The 22,036-nt window shown below is 43.7% G+C and overlaps 1 protein-coding gene across 24 annotated transcripts in view; it reads right to left on the reverse strand.

Moving 5' to 3' along the window:
• TCF7L2 (transcription factor 7 like 2) overlaps nucleotides 1-2,582 on the reverse strand; it is a 181,034-nt gene extending 178,452 nt beyond the window's left edge. For all 24 annotated transcript variants that reach the window (XM_042787342.1, XM_042787335.1, XM_042787315.1 and 21 more), the window contains exons 1-3: nucleotides 2,295-2,582; nucleotides 1,878-1,944; nucleotides 1,544-1,668 (exon numbers count right to left, since the gene is read on the reverse strand). In XM_042787342.1, coding sequence (XP_042643276.1) covers nucleotides 1,544-1,668; nucleotides 1,878-1,944; nucleotides 2,295-2,483 — 381 coding nt within the window. In that variant the 5' untranslated portion in view covers nucleotides 2,484-2,582. The remainder of the gene's footprint in view (nucleotides 1-1,543; nucleotides 1,669-1,877; nucleotides 1,945-2,294) is intronic.
• Between the last annotated feature and the right edge of the window lie 19,454 nt (nucleotides 2,583-22,036).

Here is a 22,036-nt window from a genome sequence, read left to right on the forward strand (position 1 = left end):
CAGTAGATCTATTATTGTAAATCGCTATCTCCTGTTACCACAAGGGAAAAAAAAAAAAAAAGTGTATAAACACACATGGTGACAGTGGGGACGCTTCAGATTTAGAAACACCCAGAAGAAACAAAACAGCAACACTAAACCCATCGGTAGGAATACACAGTATTTTGTAGTCCCAGAGGATTTAGCTATTTTAGCTAAAAATTTTTAAAAACTCTTTAAAAGGAACGAAAACGTGACACTTGAACAATATGATGTCAGAGCAGAGCACACCGTGGGTGACACTACGAGCAGAAAACCAGCTGGGACTACAAACCCACCAGCAGACCCCAAAGTTTCCTGGGATCCCGGGATCTGGGCTAAAACTTGCCCTACCTCCAGGCACAGGCGTGCAGACAAGCACACCCCCGCCGCTGAACCCGGGGTTAAGGGCGGAGGGGGGGGGAAAGAGGGGAGAAAAAAAAAAAAAAAAAAAATCAAAACAGCAAGAAAACAACAACAGAAAAACGGACGCTCTCAGCAAATTGTCTTTCTGCCAGCATACTTCCAGGAGGAATTTTGCTCGGTTTGTTTGATTATTTTTTGTTGTCGCTGGAGCTCTGGGAGGCGATTTCGGTTGCCGGACTCAGCCCTCGGCTTCGCTCTCGCCCTCAGCTCCTTCCTCCCCCCCAGCACCGCCAGGCACACACGCAGCCCGAGCGCTCCGGGGCTGCTTCCCGCGGCACAGCCCCGGGGGGGTGTTTGGGGGGGGGGGGGGGGGGGTTAGGGCGCGGGGGGGCAGGGGTGTCGACCCCGACCCCCGCGCTCCCCGGCAGGCGGGACGCGGCGGGGCCGCCCGCGCTGAGGCCGGACACAACTCGCGGCGCCCACGGGCGGCCGCCCCGCGTGGGGCACAATGACATCGCCGCGGCCGCAGGGCGGGGGCGGGCGAGGGCAGGAGAGGGTTAAGGGGGAGGAAAGGGGAGGGGGAGCCGGAGCCGGCCCAGCCGCCACGGAGGAGGGCAGGAGGCGACGGATCACCATGGAAAACGAGGAGTTTGGAGGGAGCGGATCCCAGGCTCGCCCGGGAGAAAATACCCCCCCACAACGAACGGGAGAGGGGAATGAAAATGGGGAAAAAAAAAAAAAAATAACCTTGTTGTTCTGTTGGGTTTTTTTTTTCTTTTTTATTTATTTCCAGTTTTGTTCTGAGGCTGGATTAGGTGTTTGGATTTTGTGGGTTTTTTTATTCTCCCCACCCCCCCGCAGGGGGAGGTTACGAGGGCTCCAGAAAATTGCCCACAAAACTGAAAGTAAAAAGACACCAAAAGAAAAAAAAAAAAAAAAAGTAAAAGGGGAGGGTGGGGGGAAGAAAAAAAAAAAAAAAAAATATGGCGAAGTGTAAACAAACCCCCTCCCGCCGCGGCCCGCGGAGTTTGGAAAGTTTGCGGCGCGGGGGAGGGGGCGGCGGGCCGGGCCGGGCCGGGGCAGCGGGAGCGCGGCGGCGGCGGGAGCTGGGGGGGGGGGGGGGGGGTAGGAAAGGAAGGGGGTTAAAAAAGTCACTTACCGTTCTCGCCGTCGGAGAGAGCGATCCATTGGGCAGATACGGGCTGCTGAGGTCGGGGATCATTATAAAGGGATAACCCGGGTATGGTGGGCCCTTAAACAACCCTCCATCTTGCCTCTTCGCAGCTAACATGGCGGGGGAGACACGAGCGGGAGCGGGGAAAGAAGGGGGCAACAGGGGGAAGAGAAAGGGGGGCGGGAGGGGAAAGGGGGGGGGGGGGGGGGGGAAGGAAAACTTTTTTTAGAAAGTGTCCCAAAAAGAGGAGCCGGGCGCCCGGCGGAGGGGCAGCGGGCGGTGCGGGGCGGGCGGTGCCGGCCGGGCCCGCCGTACTCACCTTCCTCTAAACTTTCCCGGGATTTATCTCTGAAAGTTTCGGACCGAGGCGGGGGCCGCCGCTCCGCCTGGGAGCGAGCCGGGGGGTCAGCGTGGGGCAGTTGGGGAGGGGGGTGGTGGGGTGGTTGTTTGGGTTTTGGGTGTTGTTGGGTTTTTTTGTTTTTTTTTTTTTGGGGGGGGGGGGGGAGAGAAAAGGAGGAGGGGAGGAATAAAAGGCGAAGAATAAAGGAAAGGTGCGGGGAGGCGGTGGAAGGAGAAACAAACAGAACAAAACAGAAGGCATCGTTACAAGTTGGTGCCGCGGAGGAAAGTTGGGCGCCGGCGGGAGCGGGACCCGGCGCCCCCGGCCCCGGCCCCGCGGCGCGGCCCCCGCCCGCCCGCCGCCCCGAAACGGCCCCGCGGGGGGCTTCTCCCGTACCTCCGAGTCTGAGGAGCTGTTTTGATTCGTTTCTGATTCATTGACGAGAGACGACTTGACATCAGCTAAATCCCTCTCCGCCGAGGAGTTCTCGGAGATCTTCTCCTCCTGCTCCCCTTCGTCTTTGAAAGAGATCAGTTCATCGTTGGCGCCCAGGTCGTCCCCTCCACCGCCGTTCAGCTGCGGCATTTTCCTCCTGGCTCACCCCACCAGCAGCAATTTTGCAAAAAGGGGAAGGGGGGAAAAAAAAGAAAAAAAAAAAAAAAAAAAAGAGGGGAATGGGGGGGAAAAAAAAGGAAAAAAGAAGAGGGGAGGGGGGGGGAAAGTTTGCACCAAAAAAAGAAGAGTCCAAGGTGAAAGTTTCTTTTTTTTCCCCTTCTCTTTCCTCCTGGGGAGGGGAAAAGAGGGAGGAGGAGGGGAGGGAAATGTCTCCTCTTTGCTCCTTTGCACCAGTGACTTTAGGCTTCTTCCTTTCCTTCTTCGGGATTTTCTCTTTCTTTCTTCCAGGGAGCTGGTCGGCGTGCACGGCGCGCACACGCACTCACACCCGCGCACTCACGAAAAAATTAATAATAAAAAATATATAGACGGGGGGGGGAGGGGGGGCGTAGGGGGGGGGGGAAATAATGCAACAAACAAACCCAAGAAGTCAGCTGTAACGGGGGGGCAGCCGCCGCGGATATTGGGAGCCTGTGCCGCTCGGGTTTGAGTGAGTTGAAGTTGGACTGAGAGCTTTTCAGTTCAAAGGCGGCGCTGATTGACAGATAGAAAAAGGGGGATCGAAATCCGGAGGAACGGAGAAGTCTGGGATCCGGGATTATTGACAGGGAGCGAGAAACACACCAGGCACTTAATGAGATGCAGGAGGGGGCGGGGGCTCCCCGGTGACGTCTGCATAAATAAACAGGTCTGGGGCGCGGGAGGGGGAGGAGGAGGAGGAGGGTGGGGGAAGTAGGAAACTAACAATGATCCTTTTTGGCATGGGAGCGGGAGGGGAGGGGAGCGGACTGCGGGGCGCGGGGGGGCCGCCGCCCGGGGGGGGGCGGGGAGGGTAAAAAAAAAAAAAAAATTAAAATTTAAAAAAATTTGTACTGTAGCCCGGAGCTCCAGGACGGGGGGGAGTGAGGGGAAAAGCACCCAAACGAGTGCCCCTGCCGCCGCTCTTTGGAAAGCACTAACTTTTACATACTGAGCATTAATAAACATATCTCCCTGCAGTCCGGATTCTCCTGAAGGATGTATGCCCTTATTATTTGTGTACATGTGACTACAGGGTGGTGGGTTTGGTTTTTTTTTTAAACCGTTAACATTTTTCTTGCCACTCGTTGGAGGTAAGAAACTCCAATCATAATAAACACTGTAATATAGTAAAAGCCTTTTTTTAAACAGCACTTGCTCCTTGCATTTATTATGGTTATAACATGCAGGATGAAAACGTGCGTGATCACTCGCTGATGATCAGATATTTCCAAATTGTCTTACAGTAAGGCATAATATTTTTTGGTCCTTGATGTAAAAAAAAAAAAAAAAAAAAAAAAAAAGGAAGAGGAATGTGACTGCTAAGAAGTTAATTAGCATGGCAGGACGGAGAATCAAGGACTCCCAGACTCAGACTTCAGAAGTGAAAAGTTGCGGTGGCGTAAACATCACGCTGGGGTGGAAATCAAAGCGAAAGCGGGCGGGGGGTTCGGGGGGGCCCGGCCGCGGAGGGCGGGGGGGCCGGCGGAGCCCGGGCCGGGGCCGGGGCCGGGGCCGGGGCCGCTCCGCTCCGCGGGTGGAGGCAGCGGTTTTGTCAAGTCACCGGCCAGAGCTCTGCCTGCACAGCGACAAAATGGGGAGCAGAATAATGCAGATGCAAGAAATGGCATCTGTTCCCCGAATGTAGTGTGGTGAGGGGAAGGGGAAAACAAATTGATCTTCCAGCAGTGACAAATTGTAACAATGGACGAGTCAATTGGAAACTTTAACATGGGCAAGGAACAAAAGGAGGGGAGCCGGAGGGGGGGTGGGGGGAACGAAGGGGGGGGGGGAGTAATTTCAATGGGAATTACTAAATTGCCTAATGGAAATGGTGTTTGAAAGCAAGGGACAGGCTGTACTAAATAATCCAAACATTCCTCCAGAAATCTAACCTGCTGCTCATGCTAAGGGCCATTCAGCACATAAGGTTTCCAAAACAAAGCCAATTTGTCATGCAATATTTAGAGAGTTTGGGGGTTTCAGCTAAACTGTCTTCTATAAAAAGAATAATAAAAATAATAATACAGAGATCGACAAGGCTAACACAAATTCTCAGGCATTAAAAAGTTCACATAGAAATTTGCATACTAAAGGGAAAGATGCAGACAAAATAGAAATAAAAAAATCACTGCAACTTACAACTTTAATATTAATCAGTAAAGCAGAAGTAGAGTGAAAGGAAGCATGAAAAGAAGTAAAACAAATGTGTACATTTAATCAGACAGGATTGCATAGGACACAAAGAACAGGGCTAATTAGTCTCAGCAGGTAGGGACTAACCTTCAGACTTCATAAATAAATAAGTCTGTGAACAATGTCTAAGTGGGAATATGGAGACAGAAAAGGGATTATTTCAAGACACCAAGTAAAAACATGAAGAATTAAATACTTCACTGTTAACTCAATGTACAAATGCACTGAACAGTTTCTTTTTCCATTGGTCTGTTGACTAACTTGCTTTTTACTTTCAGAGATTTTACTAAATAACTGTCTGTGAGCATAGACACTCTCCATTTGCCCCTGATTATGTCTTCGCTAACTACTGCCATGCAGAGTGTCACCTTAACAAATATTCTCCATTTTTGTTTGCCTTTTGATTTTTTTAAATGTCTTTATATCCCAGAACAATATGAGATTAGAAATACAAATGTGACAGACTCCTATTTACTTTGCAGGGCCATGTGTTATAATTTGATCCAAATGAACAAAAACAGTTGCACAGCTTTGTTTTGTTTTTCAAAGATCTTTTTACAATCTGCTGTGGTTTTTTTTTTTAAAAAAAAAAAAAAAAAAAGTGCACTTTTGCTTTAGTCCCAAGGTAGCTGCTAACTACTTATTAAGCATCATCAGAAGTTGGTGTTCAAGACAGGCCCAGTCCTTGCCCAAAGCTGGTTGCAGAAGAAGGGCCTGATTCTGTAGAGCCTCACACATGAGAGTAACATTACTGACAGACTGTTCATGGGGATGATGACACAGCTCGTCTGCTCATGAAAGCGATGTTACATGAGTAAATGTGATTAGAAGGAAGCCCAGCGTTGTTCACCCCAAGGCCTAGGGGTGGTCCTAGGTGCAGACGTTAGCTCTGGTGGCTTCAGTCTGATGGCCAAGGGGCCATGCCCCAGCGGTGGAAGGTGTTGTCCATGTACATCTGCACAGCTGGAATTTTGCCACCACACTGGACTCAGAGGAGCCCCATGAAGGGCTAGAAAACTGCTTTCTAGCTTTCGTGGCAACATTAAGTTCTTCCTATTGCAAACTTCCAGAGTTTTATTTACAAACTGCAGCTTATACCTGTCTTGGTTTTGTACTCCGACTATTGTCAATGATTACTAAACTGACATGGTTTAACTAAGGTAGTACAAGTCACTTAGGATAGATTATGCATCTCATTTGTATGTTTTTTCTTTATGTAACAGTTCTTGTTTCACACTCAGGGAAGTGAGAGCTCTCCAGGGGTCAATAGCACCTGTTGAGTAGTAGGCTCTCAGATGGTACCTTAGATTAAAAAAATATATAGTGTTTAACAATGAAAGAAACACAATATTAAAAAAAAAAAAAAAAAAAGTCAAGCTCATCCACTGCATGAAACATGATTTATTGTTTATATACCAGATTTTAAGTAATAGCTGGTGAGACAGGTGCTCCAAGTTCAGTCTTCAAGAGATGTTGGCTTTTTTGTCAAAGCTGACCTCTAGCACAGATGAAGAATTGGAAGTGTCTCTCTCCAAGCTTTTGTGCCTCTCACAACTTGGTACAATATGCCAACTGCTGAGCAATGGGTTTTGGTTACCAACAATGCTGTCACCATTTTACACTTCGGCACATTTTGGTTCTGAGAATCCTGCAGACTCTCATGAACAGCAATGGTGAAAAAGTATGTGAGATTCGCCTGCCAGTTCACATTGCAATGAACTGGAGAGGGAAGAGGTTGGCCAGGGGCAGCCAAGGAAATTTATTGTTTTATGAAAAATGCTTTGGAATCTTCAATGTCTCAGCAGAGGCCCAAGTCTATATTGGAGAAATATGGTCTGCTAGCTGCCAGCTGGATCTCCTGGCTAATGTTTACGTATCTGGGGTGAGTCATCCGTTTTCATGGTCTTCTCCAGAAGGTCCCAATGTAGGTTGCAATGTGTAAAATTCAAGTTATTTATTTTGGAAAGATAAAAGGACTTTGGTTGACCAGGCTGGGATTTGAGTCTATAGCTCAAAGGGGTCCGTATGTTTACAAATAATCTTGGATCATTAAATCTGCTCTGAATGTCAAAAAATATTTCAATATTGAAAAGGTTCCAATAACACAAAGCAAACACATCTGCCCACTGCCTTACCAGTACTGGCTCTTCCAGAGTTAGCAAAGAATTTTTTCTAGGGCAGACAAGATGACAGCATGAGAACACAGAAACCATGTCTCCTTTCTGCAGTCATTTGCAATGACCAAAACAAGCACATGTGAAAATTCAAGCAAGCTATCAAATGGGAAAATATCAACAAACAACCAGATCGTGGTGCTGCTGCTAGATTTCTTTGTGGCTTTAGATTTCATATGTACTGACCAGGTCACACTGTGTTATTTGAACAATAGGTGTGGGCTTTCTATCCTCACTTGATGGAGAAACACTGGAAAATTAGGTACCAAAAAACCTTGCGCATTGTTTGTTTTCTACCTGGTAACACAGCCTAATGTCTCTCAATCTACGCTCTGCTTCCCAAGTCATGGCTATGGCTCAGTAGGAGCATACCTCGCTTTTACCACCTAAACCACAGCTGTACCTCTTGCTTTTGTTAGAGATAATTCTGTCCAATAATAAAATGGTTAATGGGTAAGAATATGCATTCATGCAGTGATTATTCACACTTTATCATGAGGTGATATCAAGCACTATAGGAGTGAATGACAGGAAATAGGCTTCTGAAATACAGAGCCCTCCATAAATATACCATTTCTATTGACAACACGTCTTTTAACCCTAATAGTAATGGAAGAAATCCAATAAATGAAACATTTACTGCATAACTTGCCTTATTTTCGGGTGGTGTCTGATTCCTTTCTAGCTGTCTCTAGAAGATGTTTTTAGCCTAATTTGCTCCCTAGAAATTTCACTCACTAGAGTTACACATCTATGACGTTTTATTGCCTGAAGCCAAGTCTGAATAAGAACTTTCTTAAGATATACTTATCCTAATGTCAGTCTACAAGAACTGGGCTGCTTTAGTTTGATTTATTTGTGCAACAGAGATGCATGTGCACCTATAGAGCTGGCCATTTCCTCAGACTGGATCTAATATTCCAAACAGAAACAAATAAATGAAACCAGCAAGTTTAGCCATGTTTAGTTATAAATAGACACTCTGAAACTAATCATGCTTAGATTTGTATTTATATGTCTCTGTTTTCCAAAACAACCAAAACAGTAGTCCATTACATTTACAAAATACTCTAATTTCACAGGAAAGGACTTAAGTGTAGGTGTCTACATGCATACGGTCATAGACAAACATCAAACACTAGCCAGATGCAGTATGCTTCTACTAAGAAATACAAGATGGCATTTAAGGAGCTGGAGCATGGAGGTCACTGGCTGAGATGGCAGACCACTGCCTGGCTGGTTCCCTGTGCTCTTCTACCTGTTGCCTTTGCTGCCTCTTTGGGCAGTTAGTGTTTTGGAGCAAGGGCCCTCTCTCTTTTGCTCAGTGGTTTTGCTGGGATAACGGCCCCTAAACAGAATTTGTGAACGGTATGGCAATACAGATAATAAAATTACAATAATCTGGCTTGCACTAATGCAGCATCAGTGAGGATGGTCTTGTAGGTGAGCTGTGGCTGAGAGCAGATGGCAGTGAGCAACAAACCTAGCAAGGTTTAAGCCACAAGCATGCTCTCAGCCAGAAGTGACTGCCCTTTCAGCTGACACACAGTAATTAGCTGCGTATGCATTTGTAGTCTGTTGCAATATGAGGTAAAAGGGATTAGTTTTGCAATGGTCTAGGAACATGAACATGCGCCAACTGCATTCCAGCTGTAGGGGTTCTGGCTGATGGATGGCAATAGTCAGTACAGGGGTAGTAACTTCTTAAAACAATCAAGTCCAACAACACAGGATTATCTGATCATACCATACAATAGCAGAACGACTCATGTTGGAAGGGACGTGAAGATGTCTCTTAGTCCAGCCTCCTGCTCAAAGCAGGTTTAGGTCTGAATTCAGGCCTGTTTATTTATGGTTTTGTCCAGTCAGGTTTCATAAGCCTTCAAGGACAGAGATGAGACAGCTAGGAGTTAGGACTTTTCATTTGTTCTTGTTGAATTTCATAATGTTCCTGTTGGCCCATTCCTTCAGCTTCTCTAGATCCCTCTGGATGGCAGCCCCGTCCTTGAGCTTGTCAACTGGTCTTTCCAATTTGATGTCATCTACAAATGTGATGAGACCTCCTCCAGGACACTGATGCAAACATCAGAGGACAGGTTCCAGGATAGGCCCCTTTAGTACTCCACCTGCCACTGACAACCAGGGGTTCAACCCATTAACCACCATCCATTGAGCTTGGTCATCCAAACAGTCTTTTATGCATCTAGTTGTCTACCCATTCAGACTTTAATGTCCTAATTTGGATGCTAAAGTCTGCTCTCCTGAAGCCTCAGATTTGTGCTCCACTGCTTGCTTACTTCACTCCCATCAGGATGGCGAGCTCCTTGTAGTCCCTACAGCCAAGGCTGCTGTTGATTATCGCATCTCTGTCCAATTCTTCCTTGTAGTAGCAGGCCCAGGAGACCATCACCCACCCTTTAGCCACAAACCACCTGCGTTAAGTGGTTTTCCTCAACACATTCCGGAGACCTTCTGAACCTGTTGCATCCCACTGTCTTGTCCTTCCAGCTGAAGCGAGAGAGGTTAAATTCTCCCAATACCATCATGGACTGTGGTCTGGAGACTCCTAATTGTTTAAAGACTTGATTGACTTTGTCACCCTAGTTGGGTGATCTGTAACTGGCCCATCACAGTGTTACCCTCACTGGCTTGTCTTCTGATCTTGACCCACCAGCTCCCAAACAGCCTGTCTCCTGTTCCCATATATTCATGCTGTTCCTTCATATAGAAGGTACACCCTCTGCTTTTCTTGCCTCCCTGTCTTTCCTAAAGAGCCTATGTCTGTCCATCACAGACCTCCTGCCATAGGAGTGATCCCACCATGTCCCAGATGAGCTATCCTCAGATCACAAGCAAGTCAGTGCATTCCCTTGTGCCTCAGTTTTCCTCCAAATCAATCCAGTTAGGCTTCATGCTCTTCAGTGCATCTCTGTTTCTTGCTCAATGTTCTTCTGCCCCAAATACCTCAGATCTTCAGAGCAGCCTATGGCCACCATCATAATGCAGTCAGTAAGGGTAACAATGGAGGCTGACCAAGAGAATGTCATTTTGGGCTAAACCAGGAAGTTTTAATTTAGTCTAGGAAGTGAGTGAGTACTGTGTTTCCTGCAAGGCCAGAGTTAAACACCCAGCTCAGACCCCGGCCGGGTCTGCAGGCTGACAGCCACACTTCCACAAGAAGTGAACTCCCCTGGGAAGTGACCAAAGGCTCAAATGCAGATTTTCATCTTACAGAAGGCCACAGGAACATATGGTTTCTTTTCTCCATGGAAGCAGTTGTTACCAGTGTTTTGCACAGAGCCACCACTAAGCCAGTGCATGTGCAAACAAGCTCCTGACACTGAAAGTTTACAGTCATATTAATTAATAGTTGATCTATAAAAGCATAAGCAAAGCAAAAGGGTTCTCAGGAAAATCCTTCTTAACTTCTCCTTTAAAGTATTTTAATAGTTTGACCAGGCCATTTATAATAGAGACATTTACTGTATTTTACTATTTCCTAGCAAATAATTTTCTGATTCATAATTCTGTTTTAAGGGTTGTTTTGGTCTATCTTTTTCTTCCTCCAGCTCCTGAAGTGTATGTCTTCCTTTTTTTCCTTCTCATTTGACAAAGGCCTCCCAACGACATCAAGCAGTTTCAAGTCAGCCAAGGAGATAGACAAAGTCCTGTGGAAGGAGCAGAGCAGTCTCTCTCTCTTTGTAAAATATGCTGCCATTTATCAACAGACAGAGGTTTTTCTTGCAACAAGGAATCTGAGCTAGTGCATACCAAAAGAGTGGCACTGGAGACTTTGTGGTTGGCTGTTGTTTCAGGCACATGCAGTCTTTACATAGCCTGAGGGCATAAATAAGCAGACAGGAGGGAATGGACAGACCTTCCTACAGTACAATTAGGTGACAATGAGCTATCCAAAACAATCAGGATAGCAGCAACATCAAGTGCTCTCCCTATGTCTCAGGAGTGCTCCCAAGATTTATTGCATCAGAGGCTCTGGCTGCTGCTGGTGCCTCTCGATAGTGTCTCTGGAGAGGTGCAGTTGGCAGGCACAGGGGAACAGGGTCCTTTCTGGGAAACTTACTTCAGCCTGAAGTGTTGCAATTAACTCCTGTAGAGCTGACGTGTGAGCTCCCTGTCCTTACTTAATTCAGGATCCCTAGAAACATGAAACAGAAGAGATGGACCTGCAAGCACTATGGGGAGGTGTGTGTAGGGGGGAGAATTTACAGGAGTAATTCCAAACATCCTTCATCTATTAGACTGGGAAAAGAAGAGGCAATAGGTCTTGGGACATTTCTGCTCTGGTTCTTCAAGCCAGTCTCTTAACTTACTTTCTCCTTCAGAAAGCATGCCTCTGCAAAATGGAAGACAGGGAGCTGCTCTCCTCCTCTTCTCCCTTGGCTCTCTGGATCTATTAGCTCCTTTCAAGGAGCCTAATCCTACAGCACTGTTTTGGGGGTGAGAGGTTCCTGGCCCTGACCAGAAAGCAGGCTGCAATTTCAAACAAAGAGGCAAATATAAGATCATGATCAGCACCTGTCTCACAGAAAAGTCACCCTCTTTGGATTTCAAGGCATTTGGTAGATGTAAAACTCCATTGGAGACCTTTGTTTCTAATTAGGGAGGCACAAAGAGCAAGGGTGGGTCCTGCATTCACAAGAAGAAACACGGTGTATTTTGTCTGCTAATTTACCTGAGGCACAGGTCTGTCATAGACACCCTCTCCGTTCAGGTTCACCCTTTTTGCAACAACTCATGGTTGTACAAGAACCACTGTAATTCTTCAGGCAACAGCACCCTTAGGACATCTCCTGCATCTGTGGGAAGACATAATCTGGCATTCAAGGCACTGTGGTAGAATTGGCATCTCCACTGCTTGCCTGAGGCACCATCTTCTCTCTCTGTCTTGCCAGCCTTCTTAGCTTAGCCTCCTTCTCAAAGGCAGGGAGCTGAGGCAGTAATTTTGCTAAAGAGGGCTGCAGAAGAAAACAGAGATCACGTAAATCAGAGTAACACTGGTCTGTAGATTTCTTTGGTGGCTCAGACTGAAGAAGTCTCTGTACAGAGGACGTGGGAGAAATAAGCATGTTGTTATCAATTTGTGCGTGTCCTCCGGCTTGTTTTCTTTGTCTCTCTGACCTGAAACAATCTGTGCCCAGGTAGGAGTGGAGAGCATAGCTAAAATAGTACATGCAGCCCATTTTGCATATTTTCCTGTGGCACTAGAGCTACATGATTTATGACTGAAGCATTGACTGTTGCAGTACAGGACAATTACAGGAAAGTTGGTAAGACAGCAATGTACCATCTTGTAGGAATATGAAATTCCTTCCTTCCTCCTGATTTAAGACCTGAAAAGTGGTGAACTCCCACCACTCCCTTTGCGAGGATAACCAAAATCTTGCAGAATCACACCTGAAGATGTGCTGTCATCAGTGACCACCTATAGCCACCTCAGGACACGCAGGGTGCTTCTACTGTGCCTCAGGTACATGAGATGCCCAGAAATCCTGTTGCACCAGTTAGGTCATGTGTGCATGAATCTGTTACCAAAATCCACGAGGTTCTTTCTGTGCCCAAAGCTAGGTGTTTCTACTTGAAAATGCATATAATATGTTATTTTGGCAGGGAATGTCTATTTTTACTAAGCGTATGCACAATGTTTAGCAGAAAATATCAACGTTAGTTTTGATTTAACACACAAAATTTGTAGGAATCTGTTTTTTTTTTTTTTTTTTTTCTGCAGGCAGATATTATTTGGATCTAAGCACTACTTTAATACAAATAAATAAAAGTAGGATTTTTAGGACACTATTATGATCTTCAGCTCCGAAGTCCTGTATTACAGAGGTCACTGAATTTCAACAAGTGGTTTCTGCCTTGAGTCTGTCATTTCTAGCTGAGCTACACTATTTCATTTAGAAAGACATCTGGCCTGGTTTTAAAGATTTCAAGTCAGAAACCTCCTTCCACTGTAGGCAAATTTTGTTCCAGTGGTTGTTCATTACACTCTTTGGAGAAAAAAAAAAAAGTGCTAAAAAGCACCACACTTCTATTTCAAACACATCTTCCTCTAGTTCCAACCAAATAATACTATAAAAGAGTATTGCCCTTGTATCTTGTATTGCCCTTTCATCACCAGTAGTTTTCACTCTTTTTCCTGCAATTCCATAGCCCATGACTGAACAAGTGCTCATGTCTTCAGGTTCACCTCCCTGGCATCAGTGGGACACACCAGGCAGAGGGCTCTGCTTATATTTTTCAGATTGCAGGATAAGGCAGTACAAACACTGATTTGGAGATCATCTGCAACAGTGACATGTCAGAGAGTAATTCATCTCAGCTGGCTTTAAGCTGGCCATCTGAGTGTCCTGTAGAGTTAATAAAGAGGCCCAAAGAGTGACTCATCCCAGCTAGCTAGAACATCTCCACTGTGCATTGACTCACCTCACCAAGATACCTGTCTTGCTCCATTGACTGAAGCCAGTGCCTAAACGACCAGCACAGACTACACACCAAAGTGTTACATCCCTACGAGCTGAACTCAGCTTTTAATGAAGATACTTTCTAGAAGGAAAAAACTACTAGCTGACAACAGACAGTGTCTTTGTATGCCCTAAATTTATTGTCTGGAGTATTAAACCAGTTTACAGTACACTCCTGTTTGCATTCCCTAGTTGAAATCTTGACCATAAAGATCGTAAAGGACAGACATTTCCGTTCTTTAATAAAGAAAGCACAGAGACTCTGAGAGACAGACATCCAGGAACTGTGGTTTTATGGGAAATGCCAAGATTGTGACATTGGGGATACAGTCTCTGGAACTGGCACCAACATTAATTCAAGAGAATATATTGTGATATTCTAGTATAACTTTGACCAGACTTCTTAAAAGTTTCTGTAAAATCCTTCTGGATTTGTTTCTCTTAACAACACAGAGCGCCCTTGTTTTGTTTTACTTTCTAAAAGATTTATTATGCTTGTTTTTCATCAGAGAGATATGTGAAGTTTAACTTTCCCTAGTTTTGTTGGCTGACAATCTCACCTCTTTTATCTTGGCTTCTTGGGGAAAAGTGGCTCACCTCATCATGCTGTAAGATTTGTAACCATAGATCAGCTTCAGCTGAATACGACAGGAGATTGAGACATCAACAACATTTACGTCCTTCAACCTAAAGGCGATAAGAGAAGTCCAATTTAGCACCCAGCAGAGGGAAGGTCCATAGGGAGAGGGTAGTGCAGGTGTCAGAGAGCAGAGAGTCTGTGCGGGGAAGGTGCATGGAGAGCAGACTGCCTGGGTCCCGCTGCTCACCACACTGCTTGTTCAGTGTCATTAACGTCATGGTCGCACGGAGATTATACTGTGAGCCCCTTCTCCCACTTGCAAGCATCAAATCCTTTTCCTATTCCATCTGAGATCACATCTCTTGCAGTTATAGCCACTGGAAGAATTATGTTAGAAAAGAAAAAAAAAAAAAAAAAAGCACATACTGTTGACTGCCTTTAGCTTTTCTTTTAATTTTATCTTACTCTCATCAGCTGCATTCCTCAAAAATGAAAATAAGCACATTCAGACCCACCATCCTCCTATAGACTTCCAGTGGTTTATTCTACAGAGTTTGGGAATCTCTGCTGTAGTTCATCTTGGAGTCTGTAGTAGTTTGACCTGAAGATTGTAAAAGACTTTTTTTTTTTATAAAAGCTTAACTCGAATGTCCCAATTTATTCCAAATTGCGAGGAAGTGATACTTAGCCTGTTGTAACACACACTTCAGCAAGACCAGCTAGTACATCATAAAGCACCACTTGCCTTATCTGAGCTGGAACAAGTTGCTCTGAATGCACTAACTATTCTAACAAAAATAGTCCAGACTTATCTCAGAATGCGCAGGGGGAACTCTAACACATTGTAATGGAAGGGCACAGGGGCTGAAACTTTGACAATGATTTAATCTCAACCACACATTTCACAAGGTTATAGTTTAAGAGCAAATAAGCAAAACCAGATGATTTTAACAGTTCCATGAAAAGTAGCTTCCCAATTTGTTCAACTTCTGATCTTCACTTAATGGACTGTCCTGCTTTTTTTTTTTTTGCACTCCAGTGGCAATGTAGTCTGCTGTGAAAGATAAGACCTATACTAGCAATGAAAACAAGCAGCAAAGAAATAGCTTTGACTACAGTTTTTAAGTCTTCTTCTTATATCACAAAAAAGCACCACAAAACCAAAACAAAACAAAAACCAAACACAAAACCCACAACATCTCGAATGTGGTGATTTTTATATCATCCAAAGAACAGGGAAAAAGCCTGATTACAGTACAAGACATCTTGGTACTGCTGAAAATACAGCAAAAGTTTCCTTGTGAAGCCAAACCGTAAGCACAGGCTCAGTGGCTTCATTTGCAAAAAGCCTTCAAATCTCTGTAGATCTCTGTGCCTGCTGTCCACACTGACAGATCTATCACTGCCCAAGAAGAGTGAAGGTTAACAGTGCGCCTGGAAATACAGTGTCCCAGGCAAATTTTCTGTCTGTGGAGGTGTTCTTCGGAAGACAATGATCCTCTCCGGCCCTTCCTGAGCACCTTTGTAAAGTGAAGGTATTGCTGGTCTAATGTGTGACAGGTTTACAGTTTAATTAACTTGTAAGGTGTTAGAAAATGTTTTCAGCCTGTGACCTACAGACTTCTGCTACCTTTACCAATAAAAGTTTGAGGAAAAAAACGGTTCACGGACGCTATGTAGCAAGCTCTGCATATGGAAATTCTAAAGGGGGCAATACTTTTCATAGGAAATTTGTAGGGGTCCACAAATCAAAAAGACTGAAAAAAAGTGGCTTAGATCTCATCTCTTCAGATGAAAGGAACCGCTGAAGACTGAAGTGTAGGTGTGTATTAATATATCATGATATTGCAACTAAAGAGCATTATACAGCAGCACAATGTTATAAAATTGTTCTATCCACTTAGTCTCATAGGGGTATAGCAATAAAAACATAAGAAACTGGGCTGTTTACTTTTAGCTCTTAGTTTCTGAAAAATGCTTTATTTGTAATAGGTGGTTGTTAATCTTTTTAACAATTATATCCTTGGAATTTTTGATCAGAATTGTAAAACAGCTCCGCACACAGACAGACTTGACTTAAGAGTAATAGCTGTATATGATGAAGGAAGCACTGAAGTCATGTAGGGCATCTTAATATGAATATATTAGAAAATATTGCATAGAAGTAATGTAGCCCCCAAGTGTAAAACTCACACGCACTCTCTCCTCCTCTCTCCCTCCCTCTGTCTTTCTTTCTTTCTTTCTCTCTCTTTCACTTGTAGTCTCTCCCCACATTTGCTAAAACTAAAAATAAATCTGCTTGTGGCTAGACCTATATGAAAGCCAAAAAGAATTTTAAAAATTGTGAGGTCCAGCACAAGAGAATGAGTGCATTTTGGGGGAGGGAGATAATAGGATTTTTTTTGTATCAGCAAAAAATATTGGAGGTAGATATCTGTGCAGTTGCTGAGCTTTTGTGTTCTGGGGCTAGGAGACTTGAATATTATTAAAGGATCAGTCGCAAAGTGCATCAATCTGGCATGTACTAGAGCCAGATATCTATTTGCCAGGAACTGGGAAAAAAAAAAAAATCTCAGCAGGCTCACAGTTGAAGAATGGTGGACATTGCTTTGATTCAAGAAAGCTCTGGCACAGATATCTTCCTGGATATGGATAACATAATGGACTTTGGGGAACATATTAAGTCACCCCCCCGTGACTTGGTAGCAGCCCTGGATGTGAATTATACAACTCTGGATTGATATGTTAAGGACTTAACAATTTCTGTCTGCAGCATTTCCAACCTCTGAGTAAAGTGTTGGGTTACCTTTTTTTTTTTGGTTTGGTGGCCAATTGTGCTATGCTGTATAATTCTTTTTTAAGAGCCTGCAAATAAAAGAAAGTATAAATTAAAAAGAGGGTGGGGAGAGTGACTGTGAGTGAGTGTGTGTGATGCACTGCATTTAATATTCCTCACACTTGAAGGCTTGGTTTCTTTATTTATACTGTTTGTTTATAAGATCCAGGAATGCTTGTTTTCAGCATGGAATAATTTTTGCAGTGGCTTCAAATTAAAATAGGTATTCACTAAAACCAGAAAATCATCTGGGAGCTCACCACTGCACTGAGAAGTCCATTCAGACTTACAGCAACCCAGCACCCAACAGCTCATTAGAGATTCCCAAAGAGCAAACTGCTTGATTTGCTCTCCTTTGACTGAGTTTGGGGTGTTTTTTCTGTAGTTCAGCTGAAGAATACAAGTGTATGCAGCAAATATGTTGGGTTTTAATACCTGACATCAGATGGGTACTTATGGTGAATGGCAGGTGTTGGCAGTTAGGGTGAGTGAAGACATTTGAGACTTTTCCTGGCCCTCCTTCTTGTAAGTATCAGAATTTTTTTCTTGGTTGACTTGGATTTGGTTACTTGAATTTGATCACATGTGTTCATAGTGAATATTACATCTTTATTTCCTTAAAAAAACAAAGTGCTTTTATTCTCTCTGAGTGTGATATGCACAGGGCAATGGAAGGCCATCTTTTGTATAACATAATTTCAACAACAGATAAAGAAAAGAGAATAAATAAGGATTACAGGCTCCACATGATGGGTACAAAGGGGACAACTTCTTTATATTGCTCTGTGGATATTTCATCTTCTATCACTGACTTCATGGGCCATTATTTATTTAATTCCACACAGACTATCTCTTAGATATAATTGCATAACATATGAAAAATACACTATTTGTTTATGTGACAGAGCAGTATTAGTAAAATATTGATACATTTTAAACTTAAACCCTTTGTCCTCTTTTCCTCTAACAAAGAACCAGGCTGCCTGTAGGAGCATTGGGAAGTGAAGGCTTGGAGTTGGCATGACATGACAGGACATCACCCAAACACCACATCCACCCATGTCCCTCAGACCATTGGGTTTCAGAAGCTGTGTTTTTATAGCAATAGCCAAAAGAGCTCTCTTTACAGATGACTTTTTAAAAGAGGTGACTGGGATCCTGGGGAAGATACATGAAGATATTGAAGTGATGATAGGAGCTCCTTCTGGAAAAGCAATGGTTCAAAGAATGGCATTTTTTGCGAAGGGAAAGAAATGGGACTGGACTTATGGGTACAGAGAGTATAGGAGAAGAAATCTTGGCATTTTACATTTTAGACTGCCTAACTTCCAGACAGATGTGATTTACCTGTGACAACTTCCTACCAGCATCAGGGAAAAACCGGTATGATGTGCAAGAAAATAATTAAGAGATTTATTCTGCATGATTGCACATGGATTAGTAAAGTGCTCAAAATGATATCATGACCAGTTGCAGTTATAACACACAGCCTATGAGCACTGTGACTATGCTGACAAAAACACTGGACAAGCAAACTTCCATCACTCACCCCTGGCTGCCATTGTTGGCTGAAAAAAATCAGAGAACATTCCTTTTTAAAGCTGTCTCTTGTCTTCTGTCACTCCACCTGGTTTCCCTTCTGAAACGCCTGGTCCATGGGGATGCAAGCATCGGGAGGGTTGTAATGGTCTTTCTTGAGAATTCTTTAGGGTTTTCAGGACTAATGCCCATAATTTTAATGAAGAAAAAAAAAGAACTGTAATGGATGCTTACAAATTCTGTCAGGAATGAGGAAATCTGTTAGCAGCTGAAAGTAACTACCTAGCATTTAAAAAAGCAGCAGTTTTCTATCTTGTTCTGTCACAGGGTCACTGAAAGTCAGAATCTGAAAGATCTTACCCAAGTAGATTTTCCCCAGAATCCTGGAGCCGCATGGGCTGAGAGGGATGTTTAGCGAGTCAGATAATCCTGCCCTCCACACATTATGCAGCCAGGGAGAAGGGCAAGCGTTCCAGCGGGAGGGACAACGCCAGGCAGCCTTTGCGGAGGTGGCTTTCCTGGTATTAAGAGTGAATTGGAGAATAAAGTGTGGCACCTGTGATAATAAGTCTTTTAAACTGTAACATTCTTCTCAGCCTTTAAAAAACATAATGTTTCAGTTTAAGCCAAACAGTGTCATTTGGCACAGTATATCTGAAGAAGAAAGCCATGTATTCTTCTTGCATTTGTCTTTTCTTTTTTCTTTTTGGCAAATATTCCAATTTTTATTTGATTTAAGAACATGTTATGAAAGGACCAATCATTACAATAAAGGAACAAGTCCTGCAGACCTTCATATGTGATTTTAATAGGTGTAGATACGTGAATAAGGATTAGCAACACTCAGACCTTGCTTAGCATTAGTGTGTGGGCTCAAGTTATGTTCTTGCTGTGAATTGGCAATGAGACGCAAAGCCTTTTGCCTCTAGGGCTGTGGTTCAAATGCAGCCTGGGTCACTGGTGGCTCTACACAAAACGAGGGGGCTGTTTCAGTCCAATTTCACCCTCTCCCTGTTAAAAGGCAGCAGAGAATTCAAGGTCAGAGTGATCTCAGAGTCTCTCATCTTATTATGAATTGCTATTTTTGACTTACTATGCTATACTATAGAGCCTGGAGACTTCTGCCAAGAGTGGGGCCTGTTACACTGGTTACTTTGGAAGCACATGCAGCTCCACTTACTTACAAACAAGAGACAGGGCAGGCAATGAGTGGAAGAGGGAGGCAGGCACAGAGAGATGAAGTGACTTGCCCAGAGGGCAGCAGCAGTGCCCAGAGCAGAGCCCACCTTTCCTCATGACCAGACCATGCTGCTTCCTTCTCCGCTGGCAGCTGCGGGTAAAACGGCGATGGGAAAGGTGTCCTTGGACTTTTGCTTTCTAGCATGACTGTCAACCTAGCAGTTCTTATGATATTATTTTAGTAAGGTGGGGATAATATAAAACAAAGTGTATGACAGATGAAATGCATTAGCCCCAACAATATTAATGGATGATAATGTATACAGTAGATCATTTTATCACACCATTTACATGTAAGTTTGTTTAGTGTATTATCTTTGACACAGTGGAAGATTCACAGATCAAGAGAATTGGTGTAACCCAATTTCCTATGTTTTGTTGGATCTTCGAACAAAAGTGGATGCATTTTGAGTATACATTAAGCAAGTGCTGCATGAAGAACTTCCTTACGACACCTGGCACCTACTTTTATGGCTTATTTTGTCAGATTGTTTCTTCTATTCAAAGATTAATTTTCCCACTTGCTGAATTTGTTAAATCTTTGAACATTTCAGCCAACGAAGAGGTTTTCAGATCTGAGTTTTCTCAGGATTAAACACTTCTGTAGCAGAAAAAACACTACTCAGTCAATACAGACAGACTTGTTTGAAATCTAGTAATTGCTAAACAAAAAATGTTAAACTTTTTATACAGAAAAGTCCACAATTAAATGTGCCCTGCCTTTCAAACATCCCAAGTGTAACCAAATGGATATTGAGCTCATGCACTTTTATAAAATGTGTAAATATATATAATTTATAAATATATATAAAATATATAAAATATATAAAATATATAAAATGCTATTTTATCCTAATTTTATATTTAAGCAAATGTTGTCGTACCATGTATATGATTTGAAATCTAGGTACATGCTGTTCCCTAACACAGGAGAGAGCTCCTCACAGGTGTGACATCCCTTCCTAAGGAGGGAGACACCATCCTTGCCACAGTTTCTTGGAGGCCAGATCATTTACTGTATCGGGTCAGCACTCTGCAGGCCACTGAGTGGGAATCTCCATTCAAGTGCCTCCCCCTATCCATTGCAGGGCTTCTCCCTAACACACACACATCCTTATGATGGACTCAGCTTGTCAATTCACACCATTTTTATCAATCACTTCCCTTGGCATATTATAATACAAAGCAAATTTCCCTGGGACTTTCTATGTGCTTAAATTAGAGATGAGGTGTTGGCACCCTCAAAGTATTACAAAGACCAGGTTGTACTGAATGGCACAGCTGAAAACTACCACAACTGCAGGGTAAACCAAAGCGCCGGGTCCAAAATCCCACTGGTGAGGCACACGATCTGGATTAAACCCAAGCTTTGTACTGTGTGCCTAGTATGAACTCTTGCAAGCTAACTCTTGGTCAGCCAGACTTGATGACATCCCAGACCATGACTCAAACACTCACAGGCTTTTGCTAAGTCCTTTCCCAGTATATTGGGGTTTTGCCCATTCTTAACCTGGAAGCAGGGTGGTTCTGGAATATACCTGGCAGGGTTTTGTTTCTCCAAGTCTTCCGGACCAGTCTGGAAAACCCCAAAGCCTCAAATACGTATTTGGGACTCAGTTCTGCCTGTTCCCAGAGGGTGTTGCAGAGGACACTGAGGTGGGAGAGAGAGGGTGAGCAGGGCCGGTTGGTAGAGCTGTTGGTAGTGGGAAGACTGTCTGCCTTCCTGACTTGGCTCTGCCTCAGGAGCACAAATGAGTCTACACACAATTAGGCACAAGCCTCCAAACTTCTTCAAGTTCACTAATTTAAAAACCCTCCAAACTTTAAAAATAAAATAAAGGTCAGACAAATGGACAAAAAGGCAAGACAAATGCTTAAAGAAAATGAAAGGAATAAAGGACTTTTTTTAAGCTATATTCCTGTTACCTTTATTTCTCCTCAGCGAAGTGATATTTCTTGATCCTCAAGATCCCCCTTCCTTAATGAGGTAAAACATCAGATTATGAAGAACATTTTTTAATGAGAATTCAGGGACATTTCTGGGTTGGTTGAGAAGTATGAAAGTATTTAACCTCAGTTCAATGAACTGCCCTTTATTAACATTTTTCTTCTAGTACTACTCACATAACTGCCCTTTCACAAGCCCCGTCTCAACCATTTGGTACTTATAACTTGGTTTTAGCCAGAGGGTGCATTGCAGAATACAAATCAATCATTGGCTTTATTTCTTGTGACTAGAGGATTTCATAGACAGTACCTTTGTGGACAGAGCTACCTCTAAGAAAATAGGGCTTAGTGATTAAAATGTGGCCATTTTTCTCTTTGTTCAGCAGTAAAAGTCTGCCAGAAGAAGAGTTCAGAAGACCATTCAGTGTGTCGTATGGCATTAGCAGTGCAGCACACCTCAGCTCAAATGAGCACATGCATATGTAAACAACACTGCTATCAAACACCAT

Source organism: Tyto alba, unplaced genomic scaffold (genome assembly GCF_018691265.1).
Source record: "Tyto alba isolate M040663 unplaced genomic scaffold, T.alba_DEE_v4.0 Super-Scaffold_1, whole genome shotgun sequence".
NCBI classification, from domain to species: Eukaryota; Metazoa; Chordata; class Aves; order Strigiformes; family Tytonidae; genus Tyto; species Tyto alba.